General features: G+C 40.9%; 1 protein-coding gene across 5 annotated transcripts in view; it reads right to left on the bottom strand.

Annotated features, from left to right (window-relative positions):
* The window catches only part of NUMB (NUMB endocytic adaptor protein), a 90,184-nt gene that overhangs the window by 15,509 nt on the left and 55,922 nt on the right, over positions 1 to 18,753 (bottom strand). For 3 of the 5 annotated variants that reach the window (XM_081936979.1, XM_081936981.1, XM_081936978.1), the window contains exons 3-4: positions 6,541 to 6,615; positions 2,444 to 2,476 (exon numbers count right to left, since the gene is read on the bottom strand). In XM_081936979.1, coding sequence (XP_081793105.1) covers positions 2,444 to 2,476; positions 6,541 to 6,615 — 108 coding nt within the window. The remainder of the gene's footprint in view (positions 1 to 2,443; positions 2,477 to 6,540; positions 6,616 to 18,753) is intronic. The other 2 variants (XM_081936982.1, XM_081936980.1) reach the window with 1 other exon arrangement.

Below are 18,753 nucleotides of genomic sequence, written 5' to 3'. Positions count from 1 at the left end.
AAGAATTCAAACTCAAATTCTTTACCTATTTAAAACCAAATAAACCATCAGTTAACTCTGATGCTTAAGGAGTTACATCACAAGTAGCTTTTCCCCTTCCAACTTTTAGCAGTCAACTTTCTCGTTTTTCCATTATCTCAATATTCCACCCAAGTTCCTCTCAAAGGAATTATGCATAACACTGCTGTTAAGTTTAACAATTTCATAATTTAGCCTACTCTTTCCCCAAGATCTCGTGTTAGGTATAAGCACTTCTACTACCTTACTTTTGTTTTAAGCTAACTGGTAATAGAAGGTAATCCTTCAGATATATGGATATTTCTATAAATATGGAAACTAAAATCCTGGCTTTCCCACCCCACCTTTTATGAACTTACTTAAAATAGCTAAACCATCCCTTCCAGAAATACCAATGGTCTTTCCAGATTATGTACATTTTTATCCTGCCTTTCCTTAAAGTGCACAAGGAAGTACATATAGTCCCTCTATCGCATTCTCACAGTAACTCTGTAGAAGATATGTCAGTTACTGACTGGAAGCTTCCTGTGAGTGATGTAACACATTGGTGAATTGTTTTTATGCTGTCATCAATTGTTTTAGTTGTTGTAAACTCTCCAAAATCATATATATGAGGTGGGCAGCTACAGTAATTGAAATAAATACATAAATCCAATACAAGACTGGCCTTTTAGAAATCTTCACCAAAACAAATTATAATAAGGAACGTACCAGAAATGATAGTGGGAAGCACAGCTCCAAAAGAAAAGAGCAGTTTGATTATCTGCATTTGTAGAGAAATATATTTCTCACAGATAATATGCTTAGTAATTGTGGCAGTTTTCACCTGTATTGTATAACCTAATTTGCTTACGTAACAATACATTAAATACAGCTAAGGTTATTTCAGCCATATTTTTATATGGTATGCTTTGCTAAGTTCTCAGCTTATATAACTTGTCAGATCAGTGACTAAAATATTATTAATTTGGTACTTTTTCACCGCAGTAAAAAGAATAATCAATATTTGTTTCATTTGCTTTTTCACCTACTGTACATCTTTAGAGCTTACTTATTTACAGCTTTAAAATTTAGCCTAAGACTAAACATGCATGCTAAAAGATTGTCATATGCATCATAACATACATATTTATCAAAAAGATTTAATTTTTCCATTTATATTCTGCCTTTCTGGCCATAATTGTACTATGATTTTTCATCTAATTATGTAGTAAAGTGTCTTCATCATGAATCATGCCAAAGCTTAAGCTTCAAATATTGGATGGCTTTGATTTTTGTAGTTATGAAAATACTAAACTGGGAATCATGCTATCTTCCCTTCAAACTTCACGATTTAATTAAAGTAGCATTAAGCAAGCAATCACAGCTTCTATCTGCAAAATAAGGATAAAATTGGACTTTCATATAGAGGGGGTTATTAAGGATTACAAAATAATTATGTGAAGTCAGTTGAATATCTAAAAGTGTCCTACTGCTAAGGTAAAATTTTCCGTTCCAAGAAGGGATTACAACTTTATAGTAGAGTATAGTAGTCACCACAGATGTTAAGAAAAGTCACTTCACCACAAATATGGTGCAATGAAATAAAGGAAACACTTTTAGTCATAGAAGGGCATCAGGTTTATTTCAGAGAATCAATTTGAATTTATGTATGTAAAAGCAAACTTTTTTGAACTTTGACTTCTTATTTTCAAAAGCTAAGAGTTCTGATGCAAATCCATGCAAAAAATAATTAACCAATCTTTGGCCCAATACTTTTTCCTTGTAATTTCAATAAACTGGTTTCAACCGTGTCTTCTGAACTTATCTGCTTACTGAACTGAGCATCAGAGAGTTCATCTTTTAATGTCTGTCACTCTATGGTTTTGTGTGGTTTAGCCACTGAATCAAGAGTTGTGTGACTATATCTCATTATACTGTATTTGTGGTATTACACTCCTAAATGTGATGCAATGTAGAACTAATATTACCATTCTTTGTTACTGTTAATTTTGCTGTACTGTGTCTGTCATTCCTTTTTTTTTCTTTGTTTCAATACTTATTTTTCTAAATGAACATCTGCATTGAAATTACCCTGATGGCTACTTTATGAAAAGACAGGATGAAAAATTTAAATGCATACACTCAGAAGAGCTGGAAACATCAGGACTCTTGAACAGTAAATGAATTATTCATTAATTCTGAAATTACTTTTTACGGAATGTAAATTATAAATATAACCCTAAATTATATAGACCAAAAAATTCTAGCTTGACCAGAATCTATGAATGTGAGACCTTTGAGGGAGGAGTGAGTGGAGAACCTTTTACAAGCTCCCAGAGACAGGCTTTGTTGCCACCCATTTTGTAGGATCTCATACATATCACAATGCTATACTATGGATGTAACTCCTTACAGCACAAACACAATGAATCATTAAACTTACTTTTGCAAAGAAGCCTTTGAAGAACTTCCTTTCCTGGAGGAACAGGGGGGACAAGTCGAATGCTATTACTGTAGGTAGCTAAAGTGTCCCAAGGTTTCAAACCAACATATACATATAAAAATGGGGATTGAAGGAAAATAGGGAATGCTTAAGAGTTATCCATAGAGGATGTGACAGGCAGATGTGAAAAGTCCCATGAAAATGCATATAAAAGGCTTTATATGGACTTTTATTAGGACAGGCTATAGCTCTGAAATCGTGGAAAGAGGAAAAAAAGAATAATCACACCCATTTCATGCAAAATGTTTGCTTCATTTTTGTTTGTTCCCTTAGCTTTTAGTAGGGTTACAAGCCAAACTTGGCAGCAGACATGGACTCGTTCCAAACTGGGTGATGATGACTTGGGACACACAGATTAAATGTATGACATTTTGAAAACTAGAAATATTAACAGAGATCAAACAGCATGAATATTGCTAGTGGGGGGGGTGTTGCTTTTTAAAGGTGTTCAAGCCTACATACTCATCTGGTTATTCTCAATTCATATTTCTAAAGCTGATCTGGCAAAAATGTAGAGCATTTTTATGCCAAGGCTTGCTCAGTAGAATCTAAATGTTTTTTTTTTCTAAGAGGCTTCACACCAAATGCTTGTTAACATCACACAAATTATTCTTTCTGTAAATTTTCTTTCAGAAACTGTCAAGGAAAATGAGTAATCTACTAAAACCTGGAATAGCAACTTTTGCAACTTTAAGCCGTGTGGAGTTCAACTCCGAGAATACTCTAGCCAGAGCAGCTGGGAGTTGAAGTCCACATAGCTTAAAGTGCAAAGATCGAAAAAACACTGTTCCAGATGTTCTGAATAACAACCTTCATTTCTTTTTGCCAGTACGGGCTAGAAAGCTGAAACCCAACATCACCATTTACACAGCACAATTTATCTCCTCTCTACTATATTTATTATTCAATATTATTCAAATTCCGGTTTGCAGAGGTAACATACAATGTATAATTTCACATGGCCAGTTAAATAAATGGATGTTACAATTTGATATGCAATTAAATTTGGTAAAATTAGTATACATTTTACATGAAGCTTATTTTAGAGCTATTTACCTGTTTCAATCACAAATAAAAGCCTCAGTGTATTTTCCTCAAAATTATTAATAAGGTATGGAAGAAACAAGAATTTAATTTGCTCGTGTAATAATCATTGGTATGGCATATGAAATAATTTTATTCGTACGATCATAGCCTTCCAAATTCATATGTTCATGATAGTTGGGAGAAAACCTCTCCATCAATATGATGTGCTATTGCAAATGAGTATTTTTCCCCCTCTTAGAAATCTGCAAGTTGTTATTTTTTTCTCTAAATGTTCCTATATCTGTCACATGCCTATGGATTTCTCTGATGTTTATAGTTTAGGCCCTTGTACAATTAACAATGGATTTCTTTCAATCATCATAGTTATTTTCTTGCTGACACAGACAGAATATATAATGGAAAAAATACAAAACAGATACCATGCTTCAGTGATCAAAGTAGCTTATTATTGCAGTACAACCTTACAGGATTCCCAAATAATTGTTGAGAATAATAAGAACATAAACTACATAGTTTTTAGAAATGACTGTCACACTGCCAAGTTAAGCATTAAATATCCATATAATCATCTGTCAGAGGGTACACCAGAAGCTATCTTGTGTGGGAGACTATAATTAGTTTCATTTTTAGAAAATGTTAACATAGAAAAAATTGAGATGATCCAGAGACAGTATTATTGGTGGAGAGCATGCAAAGTGGATTTAGAATAGCTATGAAAGTTAATATTCAGAAACACCACTAATATTTTAAATACAATAAAACTATGTTTCTTGCACCTGCTAAAACAAGAACATATATTAACAAATGTATCATACTTACAAACAAAAGCCTGACATGTTAGAACATCAACACTAAAGACAACTTTAGCTAAATTAAAAAGTATGAAGGAACTATAAAGATATGTTGGGAATTTTGGAAGCTGTGGTCACGAACAGATTGGGAGAGACCAAGTTGAAAAAAGATTCCCACTTAGCAGCTAAACAACATCTAATATCACAGCCCTCCCTACTGTCAGAATCAATCATTCCACAGTGTCTCTCCTATATGTTAGATTGTCTATTAACAATGGTTATTATTTGCAAGACCATGCCATCATGTCCTTCCAAAATTTATTCACTGTTTTGACAAAACGTCTGACATGTTTTTCGTGCCAACAGAATTCAATGTACACCAACGTTTAAGCAGTTAGCACAATACAGTGTTAAAAATAATTTAATTGTATTTCCAAGCAAGCATTCCATTTAATTATAACTGTACAATGCTGAATAGCAATGCATGCAATTCAAAATACAATTGAAAATAGAATTGATGAAATGCTTCATAACGGAATAGGTAATAACAAAAAGATTCCCATTCTCTGTAGTTTAACTGAGCTTGGATATGTTTTTCCCCTATGTAAAAGGAAACACAGGAATGAGTATTCCTAGAAAAAGAAAACAGAGTATATCTTTTGGAGTGAGGGAAATGTTCCGTGTAATTTTTTGTTGTACACTAATTATGCAAACCCAGTGAATACAACAAATGAAAGCAAGAAACAGGCATTAAAATGTCTAAAACAGTACAGAAAAAAGGGTGCAGCTATTCAGTTTGGTGTGTTGTATCAACATAACATGGCTACATTTAAAAAGAAAATCTAGACTCAGCCACCTCTAAATGGCTTAAAGAGTGTTTTGAGAAAATTATGCTCTACTGCTGCCTTCCCCCAACATGGAACATTTCAGAACTTTAGAATGCCTAAGGCAGGGGTGTCCAAACTTGGGAACTTTAAGACTTGTGGACTTCAACTCCCAGAATTCCCCAGCCAGCTGCTGGCTGGGGAATTCTGGGAGTTGAAGTCCACAAGTCTTAAAGTTCCCAAGTTTGGACACCCCTGGCCTAAGGAGATACATCAGGTTAAAATGGGAGTTTACTCTATGAAACTGCATTTCAGATATGTTTTTAATAAACTAATCTATATGACAAAAGCAATGTACTACTGAATGTCCATTTAACATTAGAAGCCTCTTTCAATAATTAGTAAAATATGGTTTGAGAAAAAAGGACTTCAAGGTGGAAAAATCATTAAAATTAGCATTGCGGATCAATATTTTTAAAAAGCTGCATGGGCTCAATTTCGTACAAGTGCTTAGAAAATATTTAGCAGTTTTAAAAAAAATTCTACCCTGAGATATTGCAAATATTAGGTAAAAACAAGTTAAGAGTAGTAATGGCACCTTGTAACTTAGTCAAGAGAAACACCACTGAAAAATTCAGATGACATTAACTTCCACAATTCGGTTTTATTCAGAAAGTCTGAATTTGAGGTCACCCAACAAATGTGTCTTTCTAAAATTATTGTATTTGAAATTGTCCTGCATGTAGTTTCTATAAACAAATTTTCTGTGCTGCTTAGTTTTAGAGTCTAGGCTGCTGTTCCAGAAGAATGTAATAGTAAACAGCAGAAACTAACAACACCAGTTGGAAGACCATTACAGCATATGCTGTTTTTATTAGTGAGGAATCTGGACTTCCATCTTCATCCCATTCTTTCCCTCTCAATTTCTTCACACATAAGTGAAAACAGATGTTGAGAATGAAAACTGTTCTATGAACCAAATGTCAGCTGTTTAACTGAAAACCTCTGAAAACCTATGTATGTATGTATGTACGTATATAAAATAGTAATTTTGGTCTATGCTTAGATACAGAATTATTCCAAATAGCTAAGATGCTTTTACTACAAAAATTATGAGCTCAAGGACAATAGATACACCATACTTCAAAGTCTTCAAACACAACATTGAAAACCAAAGTTTCTCAGTATTAGTTAAGGTGTTAGATAGCTATCACAATCCAGGACCATTGTTTCAACAATCTTCCTAAGATATACTGCAATTCCTCAGTAATAATATATATTACTTTAATAAATAATGCTCTTCTTTTGGAAAAAAGGCATGGCAATCTGAAGCTGGAAACATAAAATAGTTGCACTATAAAATTAGTATACATACAGCTTTTAGTCTTTTCACAGCCTCTTCACATATATGCATTCCTCTGGATTCATCCACTTCTACGTGTCCCAGATACTGATAATGAAAGGGAAGAAAAAGATATTACATTAAAAGATCTTGTACAGACCAATTGACCTGTATCTAGTTAGCCAGATTCAACAATTCAAAATTTTAGACTAAACTTACATAATACTGCAAAACATCAAGAAACAGTGAGACCTATAACCAAAAACAGAACCCTTCCTCCTTATAGAATAGCTTTAACTCAGGAATATTGGTGGCCTTCCTCACATGAAGTGCCCAAAAGATTAAGGTCAAGACTTTGACTTGGCCATTTCAAAACATTGATTTTCTTTGGCTTTAATCATTCTTTGGTCTTGCTTGTGTGCTTGTTTTCTTAATCCGTGTCCCAGTTCCTTTTGAGCTTCAGTTCAAGTACATACACTATACTGCCAAAAGTATTTGCTCACAACTGCTTCTGATTAGGTGGATGGGTGAGCGAATACTCTGGCACTGAAAAAAGTTACTAATGACCATTTTTACACTTACAACCATTGCAGCATTCCTGTGGTCATGTGATCAAAATTCAGCTGCTTGGCAACTAAGTGATATTTATGACGGCTGCAGTGTCCCTGGGTCATGTGATCACCTTTTGTGACCTTCTGACAAGCAAAGTCAATGAGGATGTCAGTTGGTCTTACCTGAACTGCATGTCTCGAAGGTTGGCGTGGGAGCAGTCACATCTGGGTATTGTCACGGCCCATCTGCCCGGAGACTGAGGTAAATCTTGAGGCCACTCCCTCTGCTCCTCCTCTGACTCTCCAGATTAACCGATGGTCCAATCAAGTTGAACCTGGAAGGAGGGGAACAGGGCAAACCCCCCCCCCACTCCCTCTCTGGTTCCTGACTGACCAGTAACTAACCAAACTCAGGGATGCACAATGGGCGGGAAGTGACTGTTCCCACGCCAACCTTTTGAGACGTGCAGTTCAGGTAAGACCAACTGACAATTTCCAAAGTGGAGAGTGAGAGGAGTCACATCTGGGACATACCAAAGCTAGGTGTCCCTGGGAGGGCCATAGGGCCGGAGTCCCCCCCGAGGGTCTAACACTCTCTGGAGAACTCTCCTCCCAAAGGATGCCTTCCAACTGGCAGTGTCTGATGAAGGAGAGGGCGAAGCCCATGCTGCCGCCCTGCAAATGTCCTCGATGGGAGCCTGGGGGGCCCAGGCCACAGAAGTAGCTACACTCCTGGTGGAGTGTGCAGTAGGCCTTGGAGATGGCCAGTCTGATCCATCTACTGATGGTGGCTGGGGAGACCTTCACTCCCCTGGTTGAAGGGTGGAAGGAAATGAAGAGAACCTCCGACCGCCTTCAGATAGATGCGCAGTGCCCTCCTAACGTCGAGACGGTGCCAGGACCACTCTCTTCCTCTTGAGGAAGATGGACAGAAGTCTGGGAGAACTATCTCCTGAGCCCTATGAAACAGGGAATTAATCTTAGGCATGAAGACTGGGACGAGCCTGAGTACAACCCTGTTGCTGTGGAAGGTGCAGAGATACGCTGTAGCCGACAGGGCGTTGATCTCTGACACCTTCCTGGTGGAGATGATGGCTACGAAGAACACCACCTTAAGGGTAAGCTGAAAGGTCACCTCCCTCAGGGGCTCGAACAGTGCTTCCATGAGTGCAACAGTGCTTCCATGAGTGCGTAGAGCACTGTGGGCAGGTCCCAAGAGGGGAAGCAGTGGATCACCGGGGGCCGGAAGTTAGTTGCTCCTCTGAGGAACTGCTTTATGATAGGATGTTGGGACAAAGGCTGGGTACCTCCCCCCAGGACGGTGGCAAGGGCTGAGACCTGTTTTCATGAGGGCGCTGGGGGCCAGGTCTTTCTCCAGTCCTTCCTGGAAAAAGTCCAGTATCTGCGGGACTGTAGCCGATACCTGTTCTACCTGTGCAGACTGGCACCGGGACGCAAAGGAGGTCCAGGTCGCATCATAGATGCGAGTGGTGGATCTCCTCCTGGAGGCCTTGATGATGCTGATGACCTTAGAGGAAATGTGGGCCTCCCTTAATTGTTCCCGCTCAAGCGCCAGATGGTCAGTTGGAGCCAGTCTGGGTCTGGGTGTTCCAGCCTCCCCTGGAATAGGGTCACCTCCCCCCGAGAGATTTTCCAATGGGGAAAGGTTGACATCTCTATCAGGTCTGTGAACCAGGGACGCTGGGGACAATAGGGAGCCACCAGGATGACCTCTGCCCTCTCTATCACTAGCTTCCTCAGCACCCCAGGAAGGAGGGAAAGGAGAGGGAAGGCATAGAGAAGCCCTGGCCAACTGCAGCACAGGGAGTCTATGTCCATTGCCCCTTGTGTCGGGAACCGCGATATGAACCTCAGAAGCTGGGTGTTTGATGAAGAGGCGAACAGATCCACTGTCAGCTGGCCGAATCTCTGGCAGATCCGCTGGAAGAAGCTAGGGTGAAGTTGCCACTCTCCGTGGTCTACTGTCTCTCTGCTGAGCCAGTCCACCTGATGATTCTCCATCCCGGAGATGTGTTCTGCTCGGATTGATAGAAGATTCCGTTCGGCTCAGTTCCCCAATCTCACCGCCTCATTGTGAAGTGCCACGAAGTGGGTGCCCCCTTGCTTGTTCACGTAAGCCTTGGTTGCCATGTTGTCCATAAGCACCAGGATGTGCTTCCCGGATACTGTCACCTTGAAGCGCCGGAGAGCTAGGTGGATCGCTCTGAGCTCCAGCCAGTTGATGTTCTTCCGAAGGTCCGTTGGCGTCCACCGTCCCTGGATTAGCTGGGAGTCCAGGTGTGCCCCCCAACCAAACAGGCTTGCGTCTGTCTTCAGGACCAACCTGTCTGGCTCCTTCAACAGGGAGCCCTTGGCCAGAGCCGGGGACATCCACCAGCGGAGGGACAGGTGTACCTGGGGCATAACAAGGACCTTGAATTCTACATCACTCGTCCCGTTTCTCTGGTATGGAAGGAGGAACTACTGCAGCTCTCTGGCATCGAGCCGAGCCCAAGGCACTATCCTGATGCAGGAGATGAACTCGCCGAGAAGCCTGGAAAGAAGAGCTACGGGAACAGATCGATTCCTGCGAATCTCTAGAATCAATTGCACAATACTGTCCCTATGCTCCTCCGAGAGGAAAACCTCACATCCCACTGAGTCAATGATGGTCCCCAGATGTTGGAGTCTGGTGGTAGGAACTAGATGGCTTTTCTCAAGGTTGACCGAGAATCCCAGGGACCTCAAGGTGTTGATTGTGAGACCCAGGTCCCCCCTGGCTCGGGCTGCCAAGGTAGCTAACACGAGAATGTCATCTAGGTAGCAATGTAACCGCAGCGGGATGGTACGGAGATGCTCGCCACCATGACTAGAACCTTGGTGAAGGTCCTGGGAGCGGAGGCCAACCCGAAGGGAAGGGCCCTATATTGGTAATGTGTGCCCCCATAGAGGAACCTAAGGAACCTACGGTAGTCCAGGGCAATCATAATGTGTAAGTAAGCCTCGGTGAGGTCAATGGAGGCTAGGAAGTCCCCCTGCCTAATCCCTTCCAGAACAGACCTGAGGGAGGCCATCTTGAACTTGCGGTAGATAAGCCTGGAATTTAATAGCTTGAGGTCCAGGATGGCCCTCCACCCCCCTGAATTCTTGGAGACCACGAAAAGATTGGAATAAAATCCTGATTCCTTCTCCCCCTCCGGAACCAGCTCCACTGCTTTGATTTCCAGTAGATGCTGAATGGCCTTGCGCATGAGAGAATGCTTGGCAGGGTTCTTGGAGGAGGAAAAGACCCAGGGAGCGAAACTCCAACCGTAAACCAAACCTGACTGTCTGGAGAACCCATGCATCCATGGTGATGCAATCCTAGCGATCTGCAAACAAGGTAAGGTAGCCGCCGATGAGGTGATTCGATCCCGAATTACTTGTTTCTGCAGAAGGGGCGGCCACCACCACCCCTCGAAAGGGACGCTGTTGGAACCTGTATCTGTCCCTAGAGAGCTGTCTATCCCCCTGCCTGTAGAATCTGGGAGCAGAGTACCTCGGCTGTTGGAAGTCCTGTTCAGGTGCTTGATAATTGGGTCTCCTGTGGGAGGATGCCGAGCGGTGGTCAGATCGCTTGGACGTGGACGGGAAGACCTTTTGCTTGTTCTTGTCCTCGATGAGGATGGGGTCCAGAGATGGACTGAATAGCTTGTCCCCCATGTAATCCATGCCTGCCAAATGCCATTTTGCCCAGAACTCAGGCTTCCAGTTGTGCAGCCACAGCAAGTGTCTGGATGCCCCTGAAGAGGACAAAGCCCTGGAAGAATACCTTACCACATCCAGGGTGGCATCTGCCGAAAACTGGGTGGCCACCATCAACTTCGTAATGTCCTGCAGGAGTCTTACGTCTGATCCCGGAGTTCTGTCCCAGAGTTGTTCCGGCCATAGCAGGGTGGTCCTGTTGAAAAAAGAGGATGCTGGGGCAGCCCCGATTGCCCACAATACTGCCTGGAACGTCCTGCGCATGACCAACTCCGCCTTTCTATCTTCCGCCTTCAGGCAGTTGGAGATGTCTCCCGTCACCACCGGTGAGGAAGAGGCCAAACCAGCCACTGGGGCATTCACAGAGGGTACCTGTAAGGCTTGGGCAAAGGCGGCATTAAGGTCATAATACCTGCGATCATTGCTCCTTGGCATGGGAAAGATGCCAGGCTGAGCCCATTGGGACTTGAGTACCTCCAGGAATAGGTCTGGGGTTGGGATCTCCTCTTTCTCCACCTGGGGCCTGTGGTAAGGACCTTCTTGGCTTCCCCACTAGAGTTAGAAGTAGCAGTTGGCTGGGATCTGGGTGTCCAGGTCTGCTGTGGCCTTAGCCTTGTGCAGCAGGGAGCTAAAGAGAGTGGGGGGAAAGAGCCCTGTGATGGCTGGGGCTTCGGGAGTCTGAGCCTCTTCGTAATCGGAGAAGCCAATGTCTGATGCTCCCCACCTCTGATCCCAACTCCTCGCTAGCCGTGGAGGGAGAGTCTGCCCGAAGGTCTCTGGAGGTTGAAGGTTCGGGCACGTCTAGATGACCTCGAGGTGCAGTGTGAGAAGCCTTGCTTCCAAACCCCTGAAACTGGTGCTGCATGCCCAATAGCTCTGGCTATGACCTCCTGGAAGCTCTCCGAGAACTCTGGGTAGGCCGGAGAGAGGCTGGGGGGTTCCAGACCTGCACTAGGATTAGAGGCTTGAGGAGCCAGGCGTTGTCTGGGTAAACTAGTTGTTCTGTGCCCGAAGGGAGCTCCAGAGGAGTGGGTTGGTGATAGGGGGGGATAAGAGGCTATCCCCCCCTTGGTGAGCCATGTGGGGAGGCCGGAGAGCATAGAGGATCCTCCATCGAGGAAGCAGCCCTGCCTGGAGAATGGGACCTGGCCAGGGAAGGACTGATGGTATCCCTGGTTCTCCTGCCTGCCACCCTGATCATCCTAATGTTCCTCTTAGAATCCTCCCTCTGTGAGGACTTGAAGGTACACTTACTCGCCATGGGTCTGCCCCTCTCTGCTTGTTTGGCTCCCCGGGAGGGTCCCTCACCCGGATCTGCATCCCCTAGGGAGCTCACTGGTTCTCCACTCCTCAAGTTGTGTGCCATCGCGTCTCTACTCATGGTTAGTCAATCCACCTCCTCTCTCTCTCTGCTGGAACCGGTCAGTCTGCGAAGAGTCGGCACTCCTTCGAATCTCCACTCTTCAGCCTCGCCGCCAATCCACCGCTCAAGTTACGACCGGCCCACCGCCAGATACTGTGGCCATCCCTGGGCCCAATCCTCCTGCTGTGTGCTGGCGATGGTCACAGGCGCTTGTGGCCTCTGAAACCGGATGGCTACCGCCGACCATACGGTCCGAGCACGTAAGCCAATTCCGACTGAGTCACTCTCCTCCTTCCTGGGTCCTGCGATCCCCATGCTGAACCTGGGATCGCTTGCAGCCGCGCTATGAGGCACGGGGCCTGGGGCGCCCCCCCTGCAGCCGAACCGCAACTCGAGAGCCTCTCAGTAGCGCTATCCACTTACTGTGCACACGCTGATTACAGAGTGCACAAGAGGAGGCTACGCTAGACAATTACACTTAGCTGAAAGGAAAAAAAGGTAAAGTCTCGTACCAAGGAGAGCCAGCTAAATTAGCTCCTTCTGGGCCGAAGACTGAGGTTAATCTGGAGAGTCAGAGGAGGAGCATAGGGAGTGGCCTCAAGATTTACCTCAGTCTCTGGGAAGATGGGCCGTGACAATACCCAGATGTGACTCCTCCCAAGCCCCACTTCGGAGACAGTGAAATTTACTTAACTACTGTTTTACTAACTTAACAACTGCAGTGGTTTTCTTAACAACTGTGGCAAGAAAACCTAACAACTGTGGTTGTAAAATGGAGCAAAATACACTTAACAACAGTCTTGCTTAGCAACAGAAACTTTGGGTTGAACTGTGATCATAGGTTGAGTTTTCAATTTTAAGAAGAGAAGAAAATACTGGTAGTACTTTTCCAACAGTTGAAACAATACCAAACAAATAATCAAGATCTGTTTTCCACCTTTCAAGATTGAAATATATGTAAGCTAGATATAATGTAAAGACAGATTTTGAGTGAATGTTAGAAGAAAATTCTAGCTATAGTAGTATTTTTGGTAACAGAATCAATTAACTGGAAGATGGTGGGTTCCACTTCACTGGATGTGTTTAGTCAACAATCTATCAGAGATGCTTTCACTTAAATTTCTGAAGAGAATAAGAGATTGGAGCCAACAATCTATGTAACCCTTTCCAGTTTCAATTCCACATCCTTAATATGTGCTTGGAAAATTTAGTTTTGATGCAATCTGCTAGAATCACCTTGAGTGCTTATCGTCTGACATGTTATCTGATATCAATGCAAACTTACAAGAAGTTCCTTTTTATACGATTGAAAAAAAATAAAGTAATCCTCAGAGTAGTCCACAATTAGCTATTCTGAAGGCTAAGACTAAGAATAAATCATCCTGTATGATTCAATCACTTGCATTGCTAAGAATCAAGACTGATTTTATGTCATAATCAGTCAGTCAATCAATGAATCAATCACATAGTATAAACAATTATGTCGTCAACATAACAACTATCATTGCCTGGCTGGCACATCAAAATTACTATGCACCGTGAACAGGTATAATTTCATCATTGGCTACAGCTGTGTCACCTGGCTGTGCTCTTATTACCATTTTAATTTAAAAATCTAGAAAGCAGGGATCATTACAGAAGTCATAACCAATTAATTTCAATTAGCAGCTATGGATATCTGGGTCTAGATCTGGGAATGTACCATCTTTGGCCTTCAATGTTGTACTTCCCCTTTCAATGTTGGTACATAATGTGTGTGTCTTCTTGACTCTTGCTTGAAAAACTGATGGCAGCTGTTGCCAGGAAAGCCTTTACCCAACTCTAACAAGTGTACCCTTTCTTAGGTTGAGGATCCTTCAGTCAGTCAGTCAGTCAATCATGCTTTAGTCATCTCGTGCAATGCTATCTAGAGGGAGCTGCCTTTGAAGATCACTTGGAAGCTTTAACTGTTCCTGAATGCAGTGGCACAAATCATGTAAAAACTCTGCATTCTGACTGTATTGGTTGCTAATTTTCTTCCAGATGCAATTCAAGGTGCTGGTTGTTATCTATAAATATGGTCTGGTTACTTGAAGGCAAAGACTTGGGTACTTGAGGGACAACTTGAGAGACACTTGTCTCCCGTAGCATCTGCCTGGCCATTTATGATTGTCCAGGATTGGCACATTTTGGGTTTCTTCAATCAAATAATATAATCTATCGGGACCCTGGAAGTGCAACTTTTCTATAGCAGCACCTGCCCTATAGCAGATACGGTTCCTCCCAAGATCCAAATAGATCACATCCTGCTTTTGTTAGAACAACTATGAAGAATTAAGTTCTTCACCTGGGCCTTTAGTGAGGGAGAGTGACATCCTGTCTTCAGGGTGTCACTCAGTCTGATCTGTCACACTTACCATCTTTTGTCATATTTTACGTTTTCGTGATTTTATTGTAATTTCTTTGATTGTTATGAGCCACCCAAATTCAATGATAGCCAGGCAGCATACAACTTTAATAAATTATTACAATGGTTCATCACACATTCGATGAGAAGTGAAGCATCTTCAAGCAAAACAAAGAAAGTCCAGTTGCCTTTTGAAAAAGCACCTTTGGGACAACCATGACCTGGATGATTGAGAATCTCCAGAGACAATGCCACAGAACAGCATACATAGTGTTATCTCCTTTGTAAATCATGTAACATAGATTGAGTTGAGAGCATCTGACTGCTGAGGGTCACCAAGTAGGCTTCAATGGCTGAGGGGGAACTAGAGCCCAGCACTCCTTGAGGCTACTCCCACACTGGCTATCACACTGGTTGAAAAAGACATGTTTTAAAACAAAAAAAATCCAGAACTAAACACCTGCAATGCTGCATGCTTATTCAAAATCATTCTTTTCAACAGAGATAAAGCTCCAGCTATGTCACTTAGATCAAAGACAGCTAAAATATTATTGTTGCACTATAAGAATAGCTAAAATAACTTGCCAAGGGAAAGAATGCACTTTCCCTGAAAGTAAATTCTTTATGCATGTTCAAGTCCTTCCAGAAAAATGCTACTTACCCAGAAAAAGTTGCAAAATTATGAGGTCTCCATGTACAGTTGACATTTTAATAGTTTTAAACAGCTTCCTGACTAGCAATCGTTATTTGTTACGAAAGGAAAGTCAAACAGAATACAGGGTTTAAGAACGTTTCAAAATCTTCTCTGACTTTTGATCTTTCTTGGCTACCGCCTTCTGACAGGCTGTTTCTCAGGCTCATTGCAAATATCCCACTGAAAATACTCCTTGCCTTTTTTTGCTTTAATGAACTCTTGGACAGACAACTCTCGACTGTGAAAAACAAAGGCAGTACAGTATACAAATACTAGGTGTTTCTACCAGGAAATAGAAAAATACGGATGTCAGGGTTGTCTTGACTCGGTTTATTAGTCGATATTCAGTAGTTACACAAGAACTAAATAGAGATGTTAGAAAAAGAGTTATTACCGAGGGATTATAGTACTGCAAGACATTGAAACTAATGTCAGAAAATTAAAGGAGTTTATAGAGCATACTCTAAACTTGAGCAAATAGAACTCCTCCTGCATATTTCTTACGCAAGAAAAATGGAAAAGACAGTTGGATATACAGATGCAACTTATATACTTGTAAGTAATTTAAATTTATAACCGAATCAATTCAGGGAATTGAGTATTTTCCAATCAAGTCAACCATAATCAGTAGTGTTTACATTTAATCAGTTTGCCTGAACAGCAATTGGCAGGCATAACACTTCAAAACTAAAGCTCAGCAAACCGGTGTAGGAACAAGAGAAGAACACAGTTTTAGTGGTTGGATTTGTGCATCACTCACTTTAAAAAGATGCCCAGCAAAATCAGGTGAATTGAGTTGCATACTGAACACTGCAGCGGACTCTATTCTATTCCACAAATTCAAAGAAAGGAACTTAAAATCTTTTCTTTCCAAAATTTCAAGTATTTCATTTGCATCTTACTGATGAATAGAACTGCTGCCTTAAACCAATTTTCTGTTTCAATATGTTTTAAAAACACCATTATAATCCTTCTTTCCCTGTCTTTCTTAAAATCCTTCTTGGCCAGCCTCGTGATTTATGTAGTTTTCATTTTCTTCAGTTCAACCAGACTCTTATGTTTATTTATTATAAGACTTCTTCCTGCTATTTAAACACTGCAAACTAACTTTCATACTTTATCTGAGGCCACGTGGGTTTGTGATTCTAATTATTGTTATACTTTTAAAGTCGCTAGAACAGAGTTCATTGCAACACTCCTTAAAAGCTTATTTACATAAATCTTTTTTATGTACCAATGAAGCTTCTCAAAAATGCTAAATAAAACACAATGGTAGAATAGTAGTGTGGAAAGGGGGGCGGGGGAATGAGACTTCTGCCACAAATGAAAACCTCAGTATCAGTTCTTAATCTTTTTTATCACGTTCTCCCTACAATGCTACTGAGTCAACTTAAGACAACTCTTAAGTTACGCGAAATCAGCTATGAAACATAAAGTGAGCATAGGTAGTCTTCAGTCTATGATCACAAAATTTCTGTTGCAAAGTGAGACAGTTGTTAAGTGAATTTTGCCCCATTTTACGACTTTTCTTGCCACAGTTCCTTAAGTGAGTCCCTCCAGGTGTTTATACACAGTTGTAAAGTGAATCTGGCTTCCCCATTGACTTTGCTTGTCAGAAGGACACAAAAGGTGGATCGTATGACCCTGGGAAACAGCAATCATCATAAATATATTGTGAAGAGTCCAAATTTGACTTTGGGGGATACTGCAATGGTAGTAAGTATGAAAAATGGTCATAAGTCACTTTTTTCAATGTCGTTGTAACTTCAAACGGTCACTGAACAAATGGTTGTAAGTCAAGAACTACCTGCATTCTAAATAGAGTGAAACAAAGGAACTTATATTCAATAATTTTAGTGCCTCTTTAATGAAGTAATGAGGCTTGCATGAAGTAAAACTATTAAAAGGAAAGTGAAGATAAATATCACTTAGGGAAAACAAAGAATTCTAGTAATTGTTCAAAAAGCTGATAAAACTAGCTTTTTAAGAATATTCTTTATCAAGCATTCAAACCATAATAGTTTGGGTTCACATTAATCTATATTAATCTAAGATTTGTTTTAGCTATTTTTTGTTGAATCAATGAAACCTGCAAGTTCATAAACCATGATTTGTACAAATCATAGTGACAATACAAAACCAATGACTTATAATATGGTTTTAAGGCAATGTATGAACTAAGGATCGGCTACACTTTACAATCAAAGGCAAAAAAGTGCTTTGAAGGGGTCTTGATTGTGCATGCTACATCTATGGGTCCCCCCTTTAAAGAAACTGCATCTTTTTCTGGTTCCCATAGTAGCAACACAATCCCAGAAAAATATGCCTTTGAAGAAACCAACATAGAAATGGCCAAGGGCATGCTGTCAGCCTCTCCTTAATTCAAACACAACTTTTCATTGCATCATGCCGTTACTGTGAAAGGCTGGGAAAAGACATTACTTCTTTACAGAAGCACTGATAGGTGGGGCATGTGCCCCTATGCTGACCCTAAAGTACCTTTTTGGCTTCATATTCAAAGAGCTTTATATCTCTAATGTGTATCAAGGCAAAGAATAAGCAGTGATACTTAACAAGAAAGCATCCCAGTTGGGACTACAAAATTAATCTCTAGATACAGTTGTCTGTGTGGATTAAAATTACCATTAGACGTTTTAGAATTTTCAGCTTTACTCAAAGCTATTTTATAACACTCTTATAAAAAGAAATACCACAGGGCAAAATATAGATACAAATGTGAAAACATTTTTACTTGCAAAGGAACATAAACACAAGTACTTTGTTCAACCACGTCTGTCTTTTCTAACAGGTCTTCTTTCCTCATGCCTCTTCAAAACCTACAAATAATCTAAATTCATCTTCATAAAATGCTTTGTGGTTTCATAAAAGAAACCATTCCAAAAATTGAGAGAATATGCATATTTATTTACAACATTTAGTTTATACCTTAATCAAATTTGTATCAAATGATGAGCTGGTAATTTTATTTTAATGTGATCTGTCTCAGATGAAGCATCATAGTTTCTCTGAGAAAAAGCCCCAATGTTAAACCATGGCTTATACATCCTAGTTTTAACCATGCATTTCTGTATTTCAGTGTAGGATCCTGAATTATGATTGTCTCTGCTATAATCATGTAATCCAATAGCAGCTAAAAGAAAACTCTTTTTAAGCTGCACTTTCTTATCCCCAAATATTAAAATCCATATTTGCCTTATTCATTTCACAGAAATGAAAAGAAAGTGCTTAGGAAAGTACAAGTATATTTAAGATACATAATACTCTTACAAAAGGAGAAGCAAATAGGTGAATGAATCTGTCATTAAAAGAAACCCACAAGCACAAATACTAGAAAGTAATTTCTAATCAAACAGGACCACCATCTTGTACCAACTTTGGGTGGCTCACAATCAAGAGATAAAACCACATCCATGTACAATAAAAATATTAAAACGAAAAACATGGCACCATAGTTAAACTTTCCCACAAAGCCCACAACAGGTAATTT

Source organism: Natrix helvetica (genome assembly GCF_964273705.1).
Source record: "Natrix helvetica genome assembly, chromosome: 1".
Classification (NCBI taxonomy): domain Eukaryota; kingdom Metazoa; phylum Chordata; class Lepidosauria; order Squamata; family Natricidae; genus Natrix; species Natrix helvetica.
This window is presented reverse-complemented; position numbering and strand designations above follow the sequence as displayed.